The sequence below is a fragment of the Lathamus discolor genome, chromosome 1 (assembly GCF_037157495.1).
Source record: "Lathamus discolor isolate bLatDis1 chromosome 1, bLatDis1.hap1, whole genome shotgun sequence".
NCBI classification, from domain to species: domain Eukaryota; kingdom Metazoa; phylum Chordata; class Aves; order Psittaciformes; family Psittacidae; genus Lathamus; species Lathamus discolor.
Window position 1 is genome coordinate 134,079,177 of NC_088884.1, and position 23,801 is coordinate 134,102,977.

The following is a 23,801-nucleotide window of genomic DNA, read 5'->3' on the forward strand; positions in this document are numbered from 1 at the left end:
TTCTAAGTCCAGCTTTCTAATTTTTCCTTGGCCACTATCACCCTCTTCTCACTGCTCAGATTTCACAATAATCAGAGTTTTCTTACTTAGTATGCTAATAATTACATGAATAATAATTATTATAGCATACTCTTTACCAGACCTCCGAAATCATGGTCATTCTGGTTCAAATTTAGCCCATTTAGTCAAATAAATAGGCAAATCTCAGTTTAATTTAGTTGGGACAAAAAAACCTGCCTTGACTCACACTCCCAGTTACCTTGGAGCATTCTTTGGTGAGAGACTTGTAAAGAATTCTCCTCCCCTTGTCACTTGTCACTCCCCCTTCTCCTCCCCTTGTCCCTCTTGACTTCTCCCCCTGGATTTGGGCTCTCTAGCTCTTCTTCATGCTCACACCTCCTTTCTGTTCCTTGCACAACTCTCACCACTGGGTCTTAAGACACCCTTGTTTCTGTGCCTGTCCTCCTCCCTCCATGATATAACCATCAGAAATTTTAGGTAACAGCAGAACAACCTGAGAGTGAGCATATCCAAAGGAGCATTGTATTATGGCAGAAGTAAATCCTGGAATAATCTAAACCATTAGGTATTCATGGACAGATTTCCCAAATGACTGTGCTCAGGCAGCCTCTTTCTACAATGATAGAGGTTACTTGGGACACAGGTAATTGATGCTTGTGTGAAATGTTCACAAGCTAGAGGAAATGAAGGCAATTTACAGGCTTTTCTTCTTGTCAGGAGCTGGTCTGAAGATAGCTGGGGTTTGGGGAGGAGGCTTGAGTGTTTGACAAATGAAAACAAAATGTTCTTAAGTGGTACACTCAGCTTTTCCCTTCAGGCAAGGTGTGTGCAAAGTACTGCTGGTGGATTTTTTTTAAGAAGTGTCTCTCCTGGAATACATTTGGGTCTTTCTAACATTGCCACATCTGACTATATGAAATTGTGTGACCTAGCTAGTGCGAAGGAGCTGCCTCCTGCAGCTCTGGGGCTGGGCATCCTCCTGCCTGGCTGCTGGAGGCCAGCCTGGGCACCCGGCATCACTGACTGCATTTTGACATGGTCATTGTCCATCTGATCTTGCTTAAACTAGCATCCTTCTGTTCCACACCCCCTTACCAGTCAGTCTGGCTGGTCCCCACTATTGTCTCTGAGTGTTTCGGTTGGGTTTGTGCCTCTGTATGTTTGGCTTCCCCCCTTCTCCTTGTCATACCACTTGTCAAGGTCCTTCATTAATGAAGGATGACTTTAATGAAGCAGGCACCCTCTCCTTCCACATATGCTGACAGGTAGATTCCAGCTGGGCTCAGATAAAGAACCCAGCTGGATAGATAGAGTGGACATAGTGCCTCTTTCTGAAGGAAGGCATCCCAGTACCCTAACATGCAGTCCCAATTAAAAACTACTCATGCACAAGTCTAGGGGTCTCTACTTTGTTGAACCACCTTTAGATAAATAATTACATTGTGGTTCTAATCACTGACATTAAAAGTTCATTGATACTTATGGTCAGCTGATGCTGCATTTCTACATTGCTCATTGTAAATTGATACTATTCAGAGCATTTCGGGACATTTAAGAAGTAAGAAACTACTAGAAATTCTGGTGTCACTAAGTCCTCTATCTAGAGCATACAGTAGTAGGAGGTTTTTACACATCTAATGAAGTTACACAGATGTCTTGAATATATTTTTTTAAGACGTGATAAACAGTTCCTGATAATCAATCTCATAAAGTAATGGCAAAATGGAAGGAAGCAAAAAAGGACGCTTAACATGTGTCAGAGAAAAATTACCTGTTACTGATAATTCAGCATAGCGAGTGTCTTTGGAGCTGTTTTGTACCAGTTTGAAAGGTCATAAAATAAGAATAAAAAAGTAAAATGAGCTACAAAAGTGATTATGAAAATTAACAGTGTTCTCCTTATTACATATATGAACTGAATACCACAATACTGCAGTAAGAGAGCATCTGGCTAACATTACGATAGCATTCATTTAGCCTCTTAGGTATTTAATATCCAAGGCTGGCTATAAATGTTTGTATTTCCTCTCCATTCATAGGTTATGATGAGAAGCTCAAAACATCCTATGTGTATGTAGCTCATTACATTTCAGCTAAAAAATTACACTGAACTCTTAAGACTACCATTACAACAACTGAGTGTGGAAAAGTAACATTTCATGTTACTGGATCATTTCAAAATGCCACAGACTTACCGTGCTAGAACAGTTTGAAAATGATAAAGCATGATACATTTTTTTAATCTCATAACTTCCTGATGATTTTAATCACAGTATTTCTTTTATTATTTGGTCAATTAAAAAAAACCCAAACTGTATGCAGAATACAGTGAATAATAAATAAACACACACGAAAAATGCTTTTAATTTAACAAGTATTTTTTCAGACTAGGAACTTACAGCCTATAGACTCTGAATATCTCCTCCTCTATGTAAGCAATCCGATATGATGGAATACTTTCTCTGCTGCCACTTCCCACATATTCAGTGGAACAGCAAAAGGAGGAGGGATAATAGAGGAGTATAAATATTTGCTCTCACAACAGTGCAATACACAGACCAGCAACCAGAAGCAGGAATACACATGGACACAGACATACAGGTGCACGACACTAATGACGTGACCCAGGGGCTCTGCAAGGATGCTCTCTATTTTCACAACAGCAATCATGTTGCTTGATTCTCTCCAGAATGCTTGGGTGTTGGACCACACTTAACACACATGGAAAAAAAAGCCTCTCTGCAACATCTCTGGCATAAGACATCACTTGGAAAATCTATGTTGCATCCCAGCTGGAGTCAAGTACCAACCGTGTGTAGTTTGTGGCTCCCTGCTACATGAAAACAAGCAGCTTGGTTGCCTCTCCTATCTCAATCTAGCTGTCAGATGCATTTTAATTGAAGGACTAGCCCAGATGCATTAATCCACTTGCTCTCCCTTCATCCCAGCTAGGAGCAGTTATTTACAAGTGGAAATTTGCCTGGTTCCCCACAGGAAAGGCTCATTTAGTTCCTTTTCAAGTCATGGTCCTTCCTGGAATTTCCTGATTGCAACCTGTCCTGTTTTCAGCTGGGATAGAGTTAATTTTCTTCCTAGTAGCAGGTGCAGTGCTGTGTTTTGTCTTTAGTCTGAGAGCAAGGCTGACAACAAACCCATGTTTTAATTGTTGCTAAGTAATGCTTACCCTGATGGAGGACTTTTCAGTGTCTCATGCTCTGCCAGTGAGGAGGGGCATGGGAAGCAGGGAGGGAGCAGAGACAGGACACCTGACCCAAACTAGCCAAAGGGGTATTCCGTACCACAGCACGTCATGCCCAGTCCAGTATATAAACTGGGGGGGTCACCTGGAAGGCCCAGATGGCTGCTGGGGTCGGGCTGGGATCAGTTGGCAGGTGGTGAGCAATTGTATTGTGCCTCACTTGTGTTTTCTAAATCTTTATTTCTCCTGGTTTTGTTGTTCCCTAGCATTGTCATTACTATTATTGTTCTTATGTCTATTATTATTATATTTTACTTAATTTCAATCATTAAACAGTTCTTATTTTAACCTATGGGTTTTACCTTCTTCCGATTCTCCTTCCCATCCCACCTGGGGGAGGAGCAGTGTTGGGAATGAGCAAGCAGTTGTGTAGTACTTAGTTGGCTGGGGTTAAACCATGACACTACCCCTGGATTAATACAATACTATTATTTGCCACAGTCTGCCTTAGGGAAGTTGTTTAAAGTCCTATTTGGGCTTTCCCATCCACTTCCATCACTTTCAGCAGTCATTTTTTCACTGTGTTGTTTTTTCCCCAGATGTATCCATCTTCAGAGTTTTCATTCCCCTGCTGCTTCCCCTTTTGCCACTTCAGGTGGGAAAAAAGGGGAAAAGTTAAGGCATTTCTAGCCGGTACTAGGTTCTGGTGCAACAGAGGTTTGTACAGTGCCCCAAGACATGACTCTGCTTAGCTAAAAATCACAACCCCTGTAGTGGAAAGGCCCTAAAGAGCTGTATGTAAGAAACCTTATCACATCTAGTGCCATCCCAGGCTGTGTGCACTGATCCAGTGCTTAGGAGTACCTACGCCCTTAGGAGTAGAAGTTATGGGGCTTAATGGCTGACTCCAAAAGTAGGCATCGAAATGTAAAACTATCAGTCTGACAATCTCTTGTTGTTTTTTTTTTGGTCTTGAACACTTCCAGGGATGGGGCAGCCACAGCTTCTCTGGACAACCTGTGCCAGTGTCTCACCACCCTCACAATGAAGAATTTCTTCCTGCCATGTGGTTTCCAAGTGCAAGGGCATATTCTCTTCACAAGCTATGTTATCTCCGGCAAGAAGCGTAATTTGATAGCAACTACCACAGCAGCTCAGGTCTCTCTGAATCCAGACTGCCATTATCTTGTTCTCCATCTCTGCTTCAGGCAGTGTATTTCCACACCACCTCTATGCTGTCCCCAGCATTTGCGTAAGAGGGAGCTGTTCTCATTGAATCACATCTGTACGTAAATACGTATGTATGTGATTCTTTTAGCTGTGCTACTTTCTAACTCTGAGGCATCTCACGCCCCTCACACACATGCCACTGCCCATAAAGGAAGGTGCATGAGAATGCACAGCTCCCAGGAGCTCTTACGACATCCCTATACTCATTGCTGCCTGGTTAACTAGTTGAGCTAGTTTGCCAATTTAAAACAGTTTGTGGTATTTCTGGATCTTGTGCAATTCTCCGCTTGCATTTTTTGGACAGCCCAGGTAACTAACTTCAGACTGAGTATTTTAGTGCAGAGATCTATGTCAAGTTTCTTTTCACAGCACTACACTTTTCTGAATCCAAGTTCTGCATCAGGGTTAGAGTGAGTTAAAAGTTCATTGTTTCAAACCAGAACAACCTCACGCACATTCCCAAAGTCCACTTAGCAGTAAACCCACACATTAAAAGAACCATGGTATACAGGTACGGCTACTTAAAAAGAAGGATTCTAAATCTATTGTCAGAAGCAAACTGTAAATGAAAAGTTATTTGCAGCGGACAGCTATGAACCAGGAACTGGAAAAGTTCCTCTACAATGATATTTGTTTGTTTTTATTAGGATGGACATATAAATAACTCATCTCTCTGTATTTGAACAAACAAACCAACCAACAGGACTAACAATTTACTTGCTTATATTGAATAAATAGAAACACATTACTAAAACTTAAATACATTTAATATGCTGCTGTTTCTATGAATGTTTATATATGCAAAATTAGGTATTTTGTATTAAAATTTTCAAGTGGGTACTAACATTTTTATGGAATGCCCCTAGCTAATAATAATGTTCCTCTGTGAGAGGAATTTTTGAGTCAAAACTAGTGGTAAAAATTCACATTACCCACTCAAGATTAAAGCACACCCTCATGTATTTAATTTTGTGTGCATGAAAAAGAAGATAAGATATCCAAGGGCACCATCTGCTGACAGGTTCAGGGTGCCAAATGCTTTCATGGATTTTCAGATATAAGGAAAAATACTGCACATTCAGACCTCACATAAATTAGAAAATACTCTTACTAGTTTTAGCTTGACTTTAAGGGGAGTTCAGACTTGGTATCGCTACAAATTAGTTTCAGATTAATTTTTGTATAGTGAGGTTCTGGACTGATTATTTTCCTTCTGCAAGTATTAGTCTGGAGTTCTTTTGCTAGAAACTGTCTTCAGAGTGTCCTCGGTGAGACAGGAGTGCGAGGCATCATTATGTAGTAAAGAATATTAAGTGAAATCAAAGTGAAAAATTCCTCTATCCTTTTTTTTTTTCCCATTTCAATGCATCCTTATCTTGATATTTACGTGACAAAATCAAGTAACTATAGGAACCCAGCAGTATGACCAACAATATGCTGCAAGTCACTATTAAATAATGTTTTTTTTTCCTCAAGTTAATAAATTTCTATATCCGACAAGACAAGACTCTGCAATGGAAGTAATTTATATTGACTTACTGCCAAAATGTGCAAGGAGGGAAATTGCCATGGTAATCTTAAACATCAGAAGATGAGCAGGGAACAGCCTGCAGTACAGGATATTCTGCCGGACCTAGGAATTCATCAGAGCTCAGGCAAAAGTTAGTACCACAAAGCTACCCAAAGCTCGAGGTTTAACAGCTACCATTTCATTAAAATTTACAGCTGGCCTGGGCATCAGCAGGCAGCTCCTAAGCATCCTCTGAATATCTTCTTACCTTATTACAGTTTTCTTAGCTTAACAAGAGCTGGTTTTAAAAAAACCCTACATTTATGCAACTTTTCACAGAATTTAGCTGCAGCATACACATTTTCTCTGCTGCCAGGAATTTGGCAGATTTTGAGTAAGGTTTCATTGAGCACCGTGACTGCTGCCTGTCTGAGGGGTGCCTCTATAGCAGATGGCATATCCCATCACCCAGCCTTCTTTTCACCTGTCTATCCTTGCACTTCCAGCTCTTTTATACCGAATTCCATGGTAGAAGAGCAAGGCTGTTTAAATAAATGACCAAAAGAAGTAAATAAGTCTGTTTTTTTTATGATGGTGAGATGCTCTAATTGAAAGCACTTACACATTTATGTTAGGCAAAGAAAGTTTTTTTAGGGCAAAAAATCTGAATGATATAAACGGCGAAGAAAATTAATTTCAAGTGCATTTATTTTGAAATAAACAATACTATATGCACATATTCATATTTATATTAAATAACTTATTATTAAACATGAGAAAAAATACTCTTAAATCTGACACTTTCACATTCTATTTTATATTAAGTGACTATAGTTAGGAAATACATATAAAAATGATAAAATTGTCTCAAGCCAGCCATAACAGCAAAGTGCATTATTGCTTAGGGCAGTGGAGGAGCAAAATGGTGATGGTACTGCTGCTTCCAAGGGGAGGATTGGTGTGCTTGGGCAGTAGCGAATGAAGAGGAATGACGCGAACCCCTTCAATAACCCTCTAACTTTTCTTCCATTTTTTTGTCCTTCATCACTGAAGTAGCTATCTGGGTTTTGCATATGCTGACAAGAAGCAGTGAGACAGTTCTGCGTACCAAGACGATACATTGAATACAGTTGATTCCCTAAATCATCACACAGGGATTGCGCCTTATCTGTGTTCTGTTGTATCAATTCAAAAACCTTTATCCCAGTTTATTTGATTTTCTTGTTGTCAGTAGTTTAAGGACACCAAGGTGGATATTTTGTAAGCAACTAGCATGAAACATTAAAAAGTAGCACCCTTCAAATGCTTTCTGACCCAGCTTTTTCTCGGATGAAAGACACATGTAGCACATTTTTATTTTCTAAAATGCCGAGTGTGGTATTTCTTAAAACCCACCTTCCTTCTCGTTTTAATTTTTTAGCAGAGGTAAACCTTATTATAAATTATGCACTTCTAAACTTAGCTGCACTTACACAGATGCTATACATCCTTGCTATTCACATGATAATTAGATGGTATTTGAGCAACACGTGCACTAAACAGAATTTTGCAAAGTTTGCTTTCATGCATTTTGAGTAATGAAAGATTTAAAACCATTATTTTGGTTGTATTTTAATTATCTGACTCCACTATATATTTGCCTTTCTGATAACAACTTAATTGACATTAGTTTTAGTCTGTGTGTATTCAGCTAGAAATACTTCAAGGCACAGATTGTTCCTCAATAGGTACAGACTTATTTAATGCCCAGCAAACCTTTCGAAGAAGGATGCAAGAAATAGGTGCTCATGGTTTTGTGCGTTTAATTGATACCACATACCAATAATATTGAAAGGGAGTAAGGAAAAATGATGCTGCTGGACAGCAAAAAAAATTTAGAGAATACAAAAAACAAATGTTAACAGTGTCCTTACCAGTGTTTCAGTAACATCTAAGCCTACAGGGCATGAAAGGGCATAGTGGCTACTGCCTGCCTGTAGTCTCCATGACCTTTGTAAAGCCTAATTTGTGTCTAATATTTGATATGCAATATTCGATGTGCAGTATTCAAATAATATTACTTAGTGTTGCTCTGTACTGATGCATGCATTCATGTTTTGTTTTGCTTTGTTGTTTAACACAAGCACAAGTTATTATCTATTTTCCAGGCACTGCATTCCAGAGTAGCAAATTAGACAGCTATAATTTCTACTCAGTGCCACTTCATAGAAAAGTGCACTATTCACAAGAAACACATGAAGTTTTACTCTACCAGAAATGTATCTGTGAATTTGTATGTATGGCGATAAAATTTGTAATAAATACTACAAAGTGTGTATTACTTAACATGAATTTGAACATTTTGATTTTTTGACATACTTCTCATAAGACATCCTAAAATCTATACTATTTTTTTAAAAGGATAAGTTACTGAATGTAATAGTAAGACTTGGAGAATCTGAACATCAGAGTCCATACAGTACCTTCCCTAGGTAAATACCTATCATTCACATTATAACCATAACAGCTTTACTCTTTTTAAAATAATAGCTTCTAAGAGTTTAATTTGTCCATTCAACTCGTACATAGCTGTTATGCTACTTAATGCATTCTCATTGCCAATTTTGCACAAACTTTTCATAGTCCTCTTCTGAAAGAAAATTCACAGTCTAAGCTGCTGCAGTTTCTCTTCATTGCCACATCTGCCTACCCAGGTGTAAAACTTATTTATCTTTTCCTTTAAATTGCAATTTTATCTCAAAATAATAAAATATATTCAAAACGTTCTTAAGAAAAAGATTTCTGCCAATCGTGATAGTTCATCATTTAAATAAAATACATACTGAAAAGCAGTTGTAAGAGTTGATGATCACTAGACTAAGTGGAAAAGAAGTCCTGTGTTTTCTACTGCAGCTGTAAGATTCACAATTCACCTGGGTTAGTTTATTCTTCATCAGGAATTCATAGAGATAAATAGTTCTAGCCAGTGCAGATAATCATTCTTTCTTCCTTTATCTCAGCGTATCTCGTCTCCGAAACTGCTTCCACAGATCTCTGAGGTGTTCGCTGGTTACAGTCATCACGCAAGAGTAATAATCCTTCCAACCATATTTTGGAGTCTCCTATGAAAAGTGAAAAACATACAATTGGAAAAAGATATTGTTCATTAAATTCCTTAATACTACATTAAATTTTACACACTCATACACACTAATATATGTTTTAATATTAAAACCATGAAGATCAAATACTTCGATAGCTCTTCTGTAAATGAGGGTTATAAATCCATTCACAGGTATTCAAAATGCATCCTCACCTCACAGCACACAGTTAGCATTCAAAAAATAGCCTATTTATATTAAAAGTTGCAAGAAAGGGCTTCCTTTTTATTCACGTATGTCCTGCTGTCTCTAGTTTTGTTTCTTGCTTCTTTGCATTGACACTGTACTAAAAAGGTCACCTATAACACCAAATAAAAAATAGAAAATTACTGATGTTCATGAAACTGAGGCATCAACAGAAGTCAAACACAATATGTATTATTAAACTAGGTTACCTTAATCCTAAACTGCATTGTGGTTCAGCACTGTTAATGAGTGCCCACTGAGTGGAGAGGAATACCAGCCAAAGGCTGGCCTGGAAGATTCACTGGACTCTATGCTATCCATAGTTATCACTGGATCTCCTTATTTCTTCCACTGTTCCTAACTTCACAAGCTTATTTTGATAGTAAGTATCGAAAAATGGAGAGAGACTATTAAAGCAACTAGGGAAAGAAGCTAAGGGAGGAATAGGAATTGTAATTGCTATAGGTAAGTCAGAAGCATTTACAAGCAATTTCAATTTCGAAAATGGATTACAATTTAAGTCCTAGGAGACTTAGTTTGGCAGGCAGCTAGACACTACACAGCACTTAGCTCACTCCCAGCCCCTCCAGTGGAATGGGAGAGAGAACTGGGGAAAAAACCCCACCAAAACAGGAAGAACATGAACTCTATCTCAGCCAAAACCAGGACACAAAGGGTGAGAGATTGTCTGATAGCTTGGTCTGATTGAACTACGATGTTAAAAATACTGCAACACTGCAGTACATTAAACCTGCCCATTAGAGAATGAAGCCTACATTCACTTATTCTCATCACTCATATAATTAAAACCCATAGAATATTATAGAGAAGTTGTAAAGATTCAGAAAACAAACTAAACCACAGCAGTATATAATCCAGACTTTACATGAAATATTAGAAACAGTACTTACATGAATACATAATTTAGTTGAGATTTATAGTCTTATAAAAAAAAGGAAAGCATTACTTGCAAAATGCATTGCATTATTTAACAAAAGCACGTTCAGTTTAATTAAGCAGTGCTTTAGTACATGCATTTATTTTTTATTCTATGAAACAGGTTCAGACAAATGTTCATGAAAATCATTAAGAGAAACACTGGAGTATATTAACTGTTTGTCTACTTATTTCTAATGTATGCACTGTTGTATCTACACGTAGTGTACCAAATCCATAGAGAGAACATTTTGTCCACAGTCTCTGCAATGCTTTCACATTTCACTGAACATTTTCCTCCCACTGTATACAGGTATGTTTTTAAAGTTCTCGGCAGGTTTAGAATGAAAAGCCTGAGTTCTGTAATTTCCAGTTACCTTTTTAAGATGAGTCAGTAAGGCATGCCTACCACATACTTCTCACTTCCTCAGATTTAAAGAGAAAAGCAACAGCCTCTTCAGGTTTGGGTCTTTTTTTTTTAAGCTATCTCTTATTCCAGATGCATTTAACTACTGTGAACTAGAAAAGTATGGAAATTACAAGCTTTCAAAATAATAACTACGTGACAAATTTAATCTCACTTGACTGAATGAAATATTTACAGAAGACAGCAATGTATTATTGAAACATGCCTGGAAATGAGGTTCCGAATCCATGCTTCAGTCTTTCAGGTCTTTCTCAAAATGAAATTTCCTTCCTCAATCAGTCCCAAGATACTATTTTTAGCTATTAACTATTATTTCCTAAAAACCTTTACTCAAAAATTTAGAAACCCCGCAAAATCTAGAAAAGAGTTATTTTAATGCAAAAATCTTAAGATTTTGGGGGAATTACTGGGACATACAACTTAATTTCTAGATATATATTTGTGACATGTAATAGTTACTTTCAATACTTTGGAAGTCAACAAAATAAAAATTACTGCAGCTACTGAGCACACAAACAGGACTTTCAGATGGACCTGAATTCCTCCTGAAGTTGGCCACTAGCAACTTTTTTTTGAAATGCACTCTGAAAGGGCTTTGTTAGAAATTTCCCTTCCATAAAACATTCAAAGTGGAGTTCTCTCTGCTCTGGCAGGCATTTCTCTACTAACATGTTTACTTCTGTTCTCCCTGCAGTGTACACAAAGGAATACCTGCTGATGCTGAGTCAGGCTGTGTGCCCTGCATGGAGGGCAATGCAGGAAGACAAGCTCTCTGAGAACGCCACCAGCTGTTTGGACCACACAGAGCTTTGTACAGTTGTTCCCGAAGGAGAGATTTTAATTATTTATTACAAGGGTATAACATGCTTTACACTGTGAAGTAAATTGAGTTAGTTCAATTTGGAGATACGTAATGTACAGCACTATGTGCTGTATGTCACTTTTCAGGGTGCAGATTCAAAGCATAGTGTAATCTGTGGTACACATGCCAAGCATCTTAATCTCTCATCAGAGTTCTACATTTACCACAGAAAGTATATCAAAGCCCAGTGAGCTGTACATTTATATGTGGAACAAAGTAAATTAAATAGTAATTGCACTGGACCTAAGTTTGGGATGCAGGTGCAGCAGGTTTTTTTATTTCACATACATTTATGTTTCTGTGTACATCGAACGGAAATTTAGTTACCCAACTGAAATTGTTCAATTTCAAATCTACAATGATTCAATCTTTATTATCTTTTCAATTTATAGACTAAATGGAAAATAATTATTTCTAGAATGATGTAAATCTACTTTCACTCTACACTGTACAGCAAAGACAGGACTACTTCTGTTCTCCTCAGCAGTAACACACACCAAATCACTTCACACGTGTTTTGGCTAAAGTTTCCATACCATTAACTGACACTTGCAATGAACTTTTACTAAAGTTTACAACAAACTGAAGAAACACTTTAATGGGTTGCCCAAGGAAGTTGTGAATGCTCCATCCCTGGCAGTGTTCAAGGCCAGGTTGGATGGAGCCTTGGGTGACATGGTTTAGTGTGAGGTGTCCCTGCCCATGGCAGGGGGGCTGGAACTAGATGGTCTTAAGGTCCTTTCCAACCCTATTTTATGATTCTAAGTTATGTAATGTTTTGCACAAAACGGAATTCCTAATAGCTAAGAAATTAGTATGTGACTGTAACTCATGATAACAGAGAAGAAGCAGTTGCTCAAGTGAAGAGCAGTAGCCAACTAATGTGTCAGCAGGGAAGAAGGATTATTATGTAAGTCAACAAGGCTTACGCTGTATTCTTCATGGCACAGGTAAGAGGTATCTGATACAGACCCACACAAGGCAGCTTAGGTAGAAGAAGCGTTTTTCTTAACAGCATCCAGGAGCTCCAGGTGGGAAAAAGAGCAGAGTATATAACCAGCAACCTCTACACTATGTCAGTGAGGCTGCTTGTAGCCAAGTCTGTGCTGTGAGAACTCACCTGGTTTCTCTGCCTCCCAGTGCATAGTGTAGACATACTATTGTTCAACTTTGGTCTTTTTTTTCTTGAGAATGACTTTATACAGAGTGAACAAAATCTCCCTTTATGAATCTCCACTGTGCATTTCTTTTCCCTGTTTACACCGTCTCAAAATACGAATTAATTTATGGCCTGAATTCAGATCTCTGTCAAGCTGTTGATGTATGTAACCTGATGCTTTTACCACAGTCTCTCTTTTTGTCACCAAGCTAATTTTATTAGGCTTGATTACAGTCAAACCCTCCTGGCTCAGGAGCACAAGATGTGCTGACTACCCCATGAGGTCCATTCACAAGAGACCACCGGCCATGAGACCTTGCTTGTCATGGCATACATCTCTTTGTTAGCTCTTAACAGCCTTTGTAGCAACTACTGCAAATATAAACAGGAAAAATTTGCTGGCACCAACACCTTAAATTGCAAAGGAGCAAACTCTCACTTTATGTGAGAGAAATGTCTACTAGCACATTTCTGCTGCATCCACCATGTGCCAAACAGTTACAGTGCTGGCTACAGAATATGCACACCCCAGTTTTTACACTGAAACCCACAGTACAACCTAATTGTAAGAATAATATTCATGTAGTGGATAGGCAGAAACAGCCATGGTGGTGCTGATTTTTGAAAACTGCTGATATAGCATTAATTGAGCTAAAACCACATTAACGCTTTCAAAAGTCTAAATTGAACTAGAAACAAGTTACTAACAGTCTCTCAAGAAGAAAAATCTGCCTCTATAATCTTCACTGCTAAATACTTCTTAGCTACAGGTACCCAAGAAATTACTTATAAAGTGGTCACAGGACAGATGGAAAACAGCAACAGAGACTATGAAAGAATACTTTTCCTTATTTCAAACATAGTACAAAATCTCAGCTGGTTTACAAAACAGTGATGGCACAAGTCAGTTATTGCCAATTCCAGAACAAAATTCTATTGCTTCAGTCAAAACTACGTGACACTTTGAGCTACTACAGTGCTTACACTCAGATAACCTATTCCTGCATTTTGGAATGGGAAACAAAACAGTGACAGTTTAACATTCAGCCATTCCTGCAAGCATGCCAGCACACTCAGACTGGGTGGCTAACACATACCGTCATTTATCTGCTATAGAGTTCCTTCCTCACGCAGGATTTGAAAGTAGTATACCTCTGTATAGGTTTGTAGCCCTGTGGAGCAGAAGATGGAGAAGTGCGCAGATGCAGACAACATGTGAAGGCAGCCAGAGGTAAGCATAAGACAACAGTATCATGAAAATACAAAAAAATGGCTTTAAGTGATGAATAGCTAGAAGATACAGTATAGTTTGTGCTAGGTAAAACGTTTATCATTTAATCATGTTCCAGATAATTCAGTTTAAAAAATTGAATTTAAAAAGGAAAGGGAATCTTCATATATATTTTTAAATAAAAAAGACATGAAAAAACTATTTTAAACCAAACATCAAGCAAAAATAAAGCTTTTAATATCTGCATAATAAGTTAGTAAGTTTATGGCAATACCCTGACTGACCGCTTGATGGCAGCTTAATATATTAGTTTGTTTCAAACTACTAAAACCAAAAAAGGTTTCAGATTATAATACTATATTCCAGAAAAAAAGAAATTTCATTTGACAAACTCTTTAAGACATTTTCCTTTCCCAAATCATAGCTAAAATATGAGTATTTATTATGTTCCTATATGGGGTAGTACCTGATCTCAGGTCTATGGCTGAACTTCAAAAAGGACAAAGCTGACTGACTGACCTTTCAGAATTCCAGTTTCACTGGACTTGTGCAAAACTTTGCTCTTAAATACATTTGCTGTAGTCAGACTATATAACTACAAAATACATGGCCCTAGTAACCAAGCTCTGTGATGCCCTCCAGTTTCTTCTGGGCAAACATTTTAGTAAAACAACTTTTTTAAAAAGTTGAATTACTAAGATGATAATTGTAAAATCATACTTCAAATTATAGGCCTGTTTTAAACTGTTAGTTTTAGATGGTTTTGGATTGGTAATAAAAGACTACAATGCTTTGGGCAGACATTAATTGTAAGGTACTTAACATTAAAATTGGGTGTTTACACTTTATAAACAGGCTTCAGTTTCTCATGGTAAAAATTTCCATGTTGCTACAAAATACTGCACAGACAGAGGTTATAATGTTCTTTTATCTGTGTAACAGAACTGACCAATCTTAATACGGATTCAAAACACAGTTGTTAACAAAAAAGGTTAGTGATTTGTTAGTTTTAATTTGGAACAAGACAACACTTGAGCCACCACAATGTAGGAGTAAGAGGGTAAATTTTACTTGTTCTGGCCAAGCTAAATGCTATGTAACTTCTAATGTACAAAGAATAGAAAGTAATTAATGATGCTTTCCACCAGTTTGTTCTGGGCAAAAGGTTCTTGGGTGTTTTCTTCTTTTCATTCTAAAGTGAGATTGGGGTTGGAGACGGGTGTTTATTAAACTGAATATACTAGTAATTAGTATAATTGTAATTATACTGATCATACTAGTTACACTAATATAATTAGTATATTAAAATACTGTATTTTTTTAGTATATTAAACTAAGAAAAGGCAAATTTTTGCAGTTTTTACTACTACCCACTCTTGGAAAAATCGTGTTTGTGTGATGCTTAAGGAAAACTTACTGGAAATTGTGATTCTTAATTTTGGTACTATAATTGTCCTGGACTACTAATGATTAGTGAAGGGAATGCATTTTTCTGAATAATCTAACAAATATGCATGTAGGCATGTCTGAATATAACTGAATTATAGGACCAAAATCATTATCATCTCCTGTGCAAACCAGGGGATCTCATGTCCAACCCAAAATTAGACATTTCAGTTATGAAAGATGGTGCTATTCTTCTGTACATCCTTGGCTATTCTTTACAGTTCTTTTACAGACCACTGGAATGTTTTATAGTGGCCTATGCAAAAGAAAGACACATGCAAAAGACTGAACAGCGCTGTATGATATAGATTCTTCAGGATATGTGATTTCTGTCATGCATTTTGTGAAATTGAAACATGTAATACATTTACAAGAATTACTTAGTAAGCAGACTGTTTTCTTTTTAAACATACACTGCACACTTACAATTAGTAAACAATTAAAACATACAGCTGAACATTTTGAAACAAGTTATGAAACAATCATCATTCCCACACCATAATAAGAGGAACTGAGGACCAACAAAGAAATAAGTTTGTTACAAATGCATTTTACATTTGATCATAATATTACAATAACAAGTAGACTATTAGACTCAACACAACTTCACAAAAAGTTCTAAAATTATATTGAAGAAGCTAACTAAAAATGAGTAAAATTGTAATACAGAAGTAACATACTGGAATGTGAATTCAGGAACTATGATAGTGTTTCAGATTTATGTCTAAGTGATTACGTTGTCAGGAAGAACACCATTTTACATTTGGTAAAAAAATGTTAACATCTGCCATGTGAAGAAAAGAAAAAGTGACTTTTATTGATCACATTCTAATGAAAAATTTTCTGCTACTATAAAATTCCCCTGTACTACACAGAACCTGAAGATGGCAGCAAGGCCTATACATTCACCTAAAAGGTGTGATTTAAGAGCTGCTCCCTATGAAAAGCTTCTGCAAGTAATTTCCAGCCCTCTACCTTATAATAAATTTAACATATAAGATAGACGGGTAAATTATTCAAAAGCATCTCTGAACTAGAATATAGCATTCTTCAGCAATTGTTTATTTGAAAATTAAAACTATCTTCTGCTGCAACTCTTTTCGACAGTCATTACCAACACCTGGTACTTTAAATAATGTTTTAGAAGAGGCTACCCTTTAACTAAACTGCCAGAGTCCAAGAGAGACAAACTCTCTTTTCCCTGCAAACAACCCAGTCATTATAAACGACCGTGTCAAAATTCTTAATGTCTATCTATCAATCACACAATACCAAAGAAGCAACAGTATGCAGAGGATTTCCCATTTCCGATTTAGTTTATGTACTATAAAGGTACTCTATGTATTGTTTCCTAACAAAAAAGTCAAGAATTTAAGAAGGAATTTATCTTATATACTGATCCAGATTTCTATAAAACATATGCTTTTAAACATGCGTTGCATGTTTGCAACATACTGGTACTACAGGTGCTAAAGTATATAGCAGAAGCAGTAAAGTCAACTAAGATAACTATAAAAATTAGAATCCTTACCCTAAACCCTCGATTGAGTCTGTCTTTCATAATGCCAATAAATTCTTTGTAACTCAACTGGTCGTCTCTGTCAACATCAAAAATCTTGAACACAGTGTTCACCAAATGTGGTGAAAGCTTCACACCTGTGGCTACGTACACAGCACGTTTGAATTCGTCTGCATAAAGAGAACATCAGAAGAAAGAACAAAACATATAATGAATTTAATTGTACTTTGTGACAACCTATTATGAAATACAAGTAAACTTTTGAGGCTTTAAGCAGTCCAAAAAAAGAAAATGTGAAAATTAGGATTGAATTTCACAATTCTAAGCCAAGTAGTTGTCAACTGATATAAAATGAAGCTGTTTAATTGGTACCAATCATTTTATACAAACGATAAGAGCCCATATACTGTATGTAATAACAAAATTAGAGTATCTTAATTAAACTTACGTTACATATATACCAATGGCATCTACTTAATTGCCATCTGAAAACAGAACCTAAGAAACAGAGCACACAGAAATCAGTATAGTCCTTTGGTAGGGCCACATGAAGTAGGATTATGCTTGTGTGACTGTGTCAGACCCATGAGGATGCTACTTGAAGACAGCACAGAAGTCTGACCAGTTCATGTACTGTTCACCTGCTCTCCCCAACCATCTTAACTATTGTTATTAATGATTTTAGTCAGAAGATACCTGCCTAGTTCTCTCAGCACCCGCTTACTGAGTTGTTCAAAAATCAGTCTAATCCCTCTTCAGACCTTCTGACACCATTTCCTTCTACAACCTTTGTAGAAGGTCAGGTTCCAGATGCCCACTGTGTAAAGAAATGCTTGTATTTGCTTCAAACTGATCTCTTACTGGTGTCATCAAGTGTCTCCTAACTCTTACATTGTAGGATGTGGTGACTAACTATTCTGCATTCAGCTTATCCAGCCCTTATATGACTTCTTTGTAAACCTTTATCATACCTCTTATGATATACCTGAGCCTTTTCCTTTCAAAGCTGGACTCCTAGCCTTTTTAGCCATTTACCTGAGACATTAAAACTACAAACTACGAATTCCAAAGCATTTTTGTAGTTTTGTCAACAGCTGTGTATCTTTATCAACAAATTTTTATATGAATATACTTACCTTGACCTATGGAACGACTTGCAAAATTATACATTTGCATTGCAATTGTAAAGTCTTCTAGGTTGTTCAAGAATTGGAAAAATGATCTAAACTCATCAAATGTGATACCCTAAAAAATGGAAACACAACATGCACCAGAAGAATTATTAGCAGTGGTGACAACTGAATACATAAACCTTGCAGTTACACATGCCTATCAATGCTGTTAAAAATGCACAGACTTTCTTTAGGAGCTGTTATTTGTAGCAATCCAAGATGCCAGCTTAAATGAATCATTGCTTGGCATCTAGTTAGTAAAAGGAGGAAAACATCCTGTGAGCAGGCAGCATGCCATCTGAACATTTTAACATGACTGCACTACGCCAAATAATCATCGTGTTGCTTTAGAGGCTTCTACATACAGCACCACGGAAGATTAATATCGCCAACTGTGAGAGTAGCTGCCTATTACTTCACAGCTTAGACTAATTTTTCTTCTAAATGGAATCCCTAGGTTTGCATTAGTATTGCAGTGTATCACTGCAACAAAACAGAGCGTACATTTTATAATTTCCAAATTATAATGTTATTACAAGTGTAAAAAGTGCATGTATATGAACAGCGCCTCCATGGCAGTAAGATGCAAAGTCCATTCTCAAAAGCCTGGGAATTTACTTTTTCCACTGTACTGACAGTGCATTTAGCAAGCCAGTGATAAGAAGCTATGAAAAATGGCAACATCTTTTTTCACTTATGGGAGGTATAGTGTATGACATACTGATGTATGTTACTGGTCAAGTACCAGGGTATTCCCAGAATGCAGCATAAGCAAACCTGTAACTGCATGTCACAGCTTTCTCGTGGAAGTATTCCTTAACTGATGGTCCCACAAGAGATCAAGAAGAGGAAACTACTGTGGAAGGCTTGCCATCAGAATAGTGGCATTAGAAGACTTAAGAGATGAACTTCCAAGACTACTTCCCTGGTTTAAAAGACAGTGTCTATATTTACTTATTCAACCTTTGCCATTCAAAGAAGTATTTCTTTATACCTACAACTGTAATTTTTCAGTTACCTAAGATGTCATTGCTATACAAACCCCAAAACGTATTTTTTCCAGATTCCCATATATATGGAAATCTTCATTCCACCCTAAACAAAAAAAAACAACCACATCTGCAAATCATGCGAAAAGAGTTTTGTACCACTTCTGGTGCACTGTCTTGGCTTTGAATATTGAATGCTGTGCAGACCTTTTAGGTCTCAATCTTACCACTTTGTCTTAAATCTGGTGCAAAAGAGACCGCCCTGCTTTCCCTTTCTATCCCCCAGCTACATTCACCTCTCAGTGGACCTACTTGCTGTTCAATCATAAGAAGAATAGGAAAATCCAGCTACTTGAACAGAAAGCTGTTGATTTTTAAGGTGTGTTTCTATCAGGTCAGCTGACTGAACTTAATTCCTCTGTAGACTGAAATTACAATACAATTCCTCAAAGAAAAAAAGAAAAAACAAACAGACAAACAAAACACAACCCAAAACCAAACCAAAACTGTCCAAACTGATTTTTTACCTTTTTTCACAAGCTCTGCTGTCAATGCTATTAAAATATATAGCTATTCAAAGAGTTACATTTCTAGGAAACATCTATCTTTCCAACACAAACAAAAGGAGTATATCCAAAACATCCTCTATTTGAAGGGCTACTTTTAACATTATCCTACTGATCACCATTGATACATAGTTGCCACTGCTTTTCTCTCAGGTACACTTCTGACAACACATTGGTTGTTAAACAAATGAAGGACCTCATGACCTTTACTGTTTTTATTACCTTTTCTCTCTTCAGCAATTAGTAAGAACTACATACCCATCAACAATTATATAGAAGTGATCCATTATTAAGACTATAAACAACTAGACAAAGAATGTCAATTATTTCTGAAGAGGTGCTATTCCAGTGGTCATGCAAAACAGAAGAAAACCAACCCCTCATTGCTAAAAAATGGTTCTTTTTCAAGTCTCATGGTTCCTGCTGCTTAAAGTGAATATTTATGTAATACAAAGCTTTGTTACCTAAACTTCAAAAACATTACGGCCTAAATCCTATGGAACATAATTCTCTGCTATTTACTCTTCTACATTTTATTCAGGATGTAATCTGATAAACATGAGACAGTTTATGATCACAATAAAATCCTGGTTCAAATTAATTTAGTGACAGAATCACATTCAGTCCAACAAGGCTGTTTTCCTGTAAATGACACTGGGACTGGATGCTGTGGCCCACTGCTGTCCTTGTAGCTAAACAATTACCTTTTCTTCAGGAATCCTGCAGCGCATGTTTTCCAGGTAACTTGATGTATTTTCCACATTTGTATACCTCAAAAGAATATGGGCAAAGTCCTCCTCACTAATGGTGTTCATCCCGTTAGAGTAGGAAAGGAATTCTATCTCTAGAACTTCTGTCTGTAGGTTATCCATAAATCTGTAAGCACAAACATAAATAGGAACAAGCAGTAGTACCTTGCATTTGTACTATTCATGTCCTTTCAATCTAACCCTGTTTTTTTTTTTTTAAATTCTTCACTCTTCTTAGAATATTTCTTTAAATTCTTGTGATTAACAACATATTTAGTATATCCTGGACACCAAAACTGGGTTAAGTATAAAACCAGCTACATATAAACAGGAAATATAACTTCCCTGATTCTGCTTGATGTTCTAGTTATACAGCCCAAGGATGGAATTAGCTCTCTAATCACAGTACTGCACTGGGAGCTTATCCAACTGTCAACCTGTAACTTCCTTGTCAAGAGGCTCACAAAGGTTCCCATCCTGTAGACATTGTCTGCAACACTCCTTACCAATACATAACTTGACTTCCAGGAACTACGAAGAGTTAAAATCAAAAGGATGTCTCGGCAAAAGTGTAAGTGCAAGGTAAACATACAACAGTATTTCCCAATCCATAGTTTAATGATTTTTCTGAGCTAGTAAAGTGGCACTGAATAAAACTTGATAGCTCCCTCTTTTACACTAGAACATGTCTTCTAGGTTTTGACCTCTTTAGCATTCACAACATCTTACAGCAACAGATGGATATTTTAACTAGATGAGTTTTGAAAAAGTACCATCTTTTCTGGTTGTTGTTTTGAACTCACATCGCAATTTCACTTAATGACACAGTTTTTAGTATTATGTGAAATACTGAATACTTTTGATAACATAGTTTTCACAATTTTACAAACATCTGATTGATTAGAATGCACAGTTAAGTGATAGCTATAAAGACAATAGGTATAGGGAGTATTTACTAATATTTCAGTAAATACTGTATCCATCAATTACACAGAAACAGTTTTATGGCTTTGTTTTTATGGCACTCTCCCTATATTTTTAAACTCTCTTTTAACTGGTGTAATAATTAAGCTGATAGCTTCCACTGTGTTTTCACTTCTTCCCAAAGGAGGTTGTTCTAAGGTGCCTACACAACATATTCAGAAAAATCCTCACATTTATACATGTCCCTAAGAGTAAAGATGCACACAAAGTTTTTTTTGAAGCACTGAAAAACAGGGGAAGAAAATAAAACTAATTAAAATTCAAGAAGGGTTCCTGTATACAATAAAGATGGGCTGAAGTATAATCTTTCGACCCCAAACCAACTATGTACACAAGTGCTAACCAAATTTGCAAATGTGGCAGCATTAGTACAGGATTTTTTTTGTTGGTAGACTTACTGATTTATTTTGTTCTTTGCATATATAATATGCACACAAAGGGAACATAAACTTTATGTATGTCTGAGTAATATAATATAGTATAGTAATATAATACGTATTAATTAGACCAAGTACGCAAGTGTATTTTACAGGGAATTGATAAAGTTGAGACTCACCTATAAAAATCTTCAAAGTTCAGTTCAGCTTTTCCTTTCTTGCCGAAAAAGTGTACAAGCAGTGTAGTATCTGACAGCGAACTTGAAATATCATCAGCACGCTTAAATATTAGAATAAAAAAATTAAAGGCCATGATTGGATTAGTTACAGAAGTATAATCTGAGAATGCCTATCATCACAATAGACATTTCTCTCAAAAGATTTTGTGGTTTATGTTCACGGTCTGAAAAAAGAGTTTTGTATTAAGAAACATTAACTGAATTTAGTCATGCAATTTTCACTCAAAATGGCATTCGGCTATTAATTGCATTTAGCAGGAAACACTTAAAACAGCAATATAATGGAATGGAAACTACAATGAAAGGGAAAAAGCATGAAAAAGAAAACCAGAAACCTGGGGGGAAAAAAAAGAAAAACAAACAAAAAAAGATGTTCTGGTCAGCTGAGGTAAACCATAAAAATAAATCCCTTTGATTACACCATCTCCTTTCCCTTCTATTATTCAAATACAAAGAAATTAAGGAACGTTACCTCATATACTCCTATTTTATATTTCTAAATTATTAAGTATGGGATTGTATTTCAAACCTATTCATATCAATCAGGTGTTCTTTATATATTCTTTTCTATAAGTAGCAGACAATGACAGTTAAAATTTTATTGCCCAAATATATTTAAAACAACAGAATTGTAAGAAATTTTGAAATAATGAAGTAATTCTGACTCACTCTCTAAAGAATGTTCCTTATCTATCGAGTATGTGGTCTCTGCATCACACATGAATCTTTGAACACATACTATTTCCTTAATAAGTAACTACCATATTTGAAGGCACAGAATTAGAATAGTAATGGCAACTAATTTTGACCATTTGCAATAGCAAGAGAGTTGTAAATAAGAAGACACGCATATAAACAGAAATAACTATCATCTGTGTATAGTGACTGTGCAACATTCCACTTTTTTACTGCATACTCATTACCCCTAATGTCATGTCTATGCACTGATTTTACCTCTTTTACAAAAGAAACTCTTGATACACTGAAGAGCTAGTAATACAAGTCAGCAATAAAACGGTCTTAAATAAGCCACAGCCACCATGGCAATGTCCGTCTTGCATTAATGTGTGTCTGCCAACATCTGAAGTTCAAAAGGCTGTTATACTTAGTCTCCTTGCTGCACCTGCCTAGGGAGAACCTTCTATCTGAGCTCTCCTCTTTCATACAAATGCAAGACAGAAGTAAAGCAAAGAGTGGGAGCCAGTAGTCTCTGCTCTTCCTAGGCAAGCTACCACCCATCAGCAACACAGTATTTTTTCAAAGTGTGCCTACTAACTCTACTGTTAAAGTACAAAACAGAATACGCAGTACAGAAACCTAGTACGTATGGGAGATGTAACTACTAATTTATCACCACAGTCATAGATCATGAACCTATGTGATTTACTATAAGTACAAAAATCTGTTTATACATATCTGTGAAGATCTGCATATATGAACCTGCAAGCTGGACTTAAAGGGTCCTTTAAGTCTGACTTTATTTCATAACAGAAGAGGCTATAAGTAAAATTTATAGCAGATGGAGAATCTCTACATGAAGAAACCAGGAAAGAAATTTTAAACAGTATGCAGTAATTCAACATCATGTACCAGGAAAAACTATTTCATACCTACATTCTCTGAAATATACTATATTAATTTCAAATTTACGTACTGATTTGTAAAAAATGTAAACTGCAATACCCATTAGGAGTATTCATGTATCAACAACAGGGAAAAACATTAGGCAGTAACAACACAAACCCCCTCCTTTCAACAGCCAACAAAAGAAGTGAGAGAGACTTTTCTGTACTTTAGTCTAATCGGTTTAAGATTCTCAAGTTTGTATTACATGTACTCTAGCTTCCTCTTTATCCTCA

At 36.6% G+C, this 23,801-nt stretch overlaps 1 protein-coding gene across 3 annotated transcripts in view; it reads right to left on the minus strand.

Annotated features, from left to right (window-relative positions):
- Nucleotides 1-6,650: 6,650 nt before the first annotated feature.
- MICU3 (mitochondrial calcium uptake family member 3) overlaps nt 6,651-23,801 on the minus strand; it is a 54,068-nt gene continuing 36,917 nt past the window's right edge. For 2 of the 3 annotated variants that reach the window (XM_065696642.1, XM_065696659.1), the window contains exons 10-14: nt 21,883-21,983; nt 20,298-20,469; nt 18,003-18,111; nt 16,879-17,036; nt 6,651-9,061 (exon numbers count right to left, since the gene is read on the minus strand). In XM_065696642.1, coding sequence (XP_065552714.1) covers nt 8,951-9,061; nt 16,879-17,036; nt 18,003-18,111; nt 20,298-20,469; nt 21,883-21,983 — 651 coding nt within the window. In that variant the 3' untranslated portion in view covers nt 6,651-8,950. Of the gene's footprint in view, nt 9,062-13,767; nt 13,843-16,878; nt 17,037-18,002; nt 18,112-20,297; nt 20,470-21,882; nt 21,984-23,801 lie in introns of all 3 variants that reach the window. The other variant, XM_065696648.1, reaches the window with a different exon arrangement.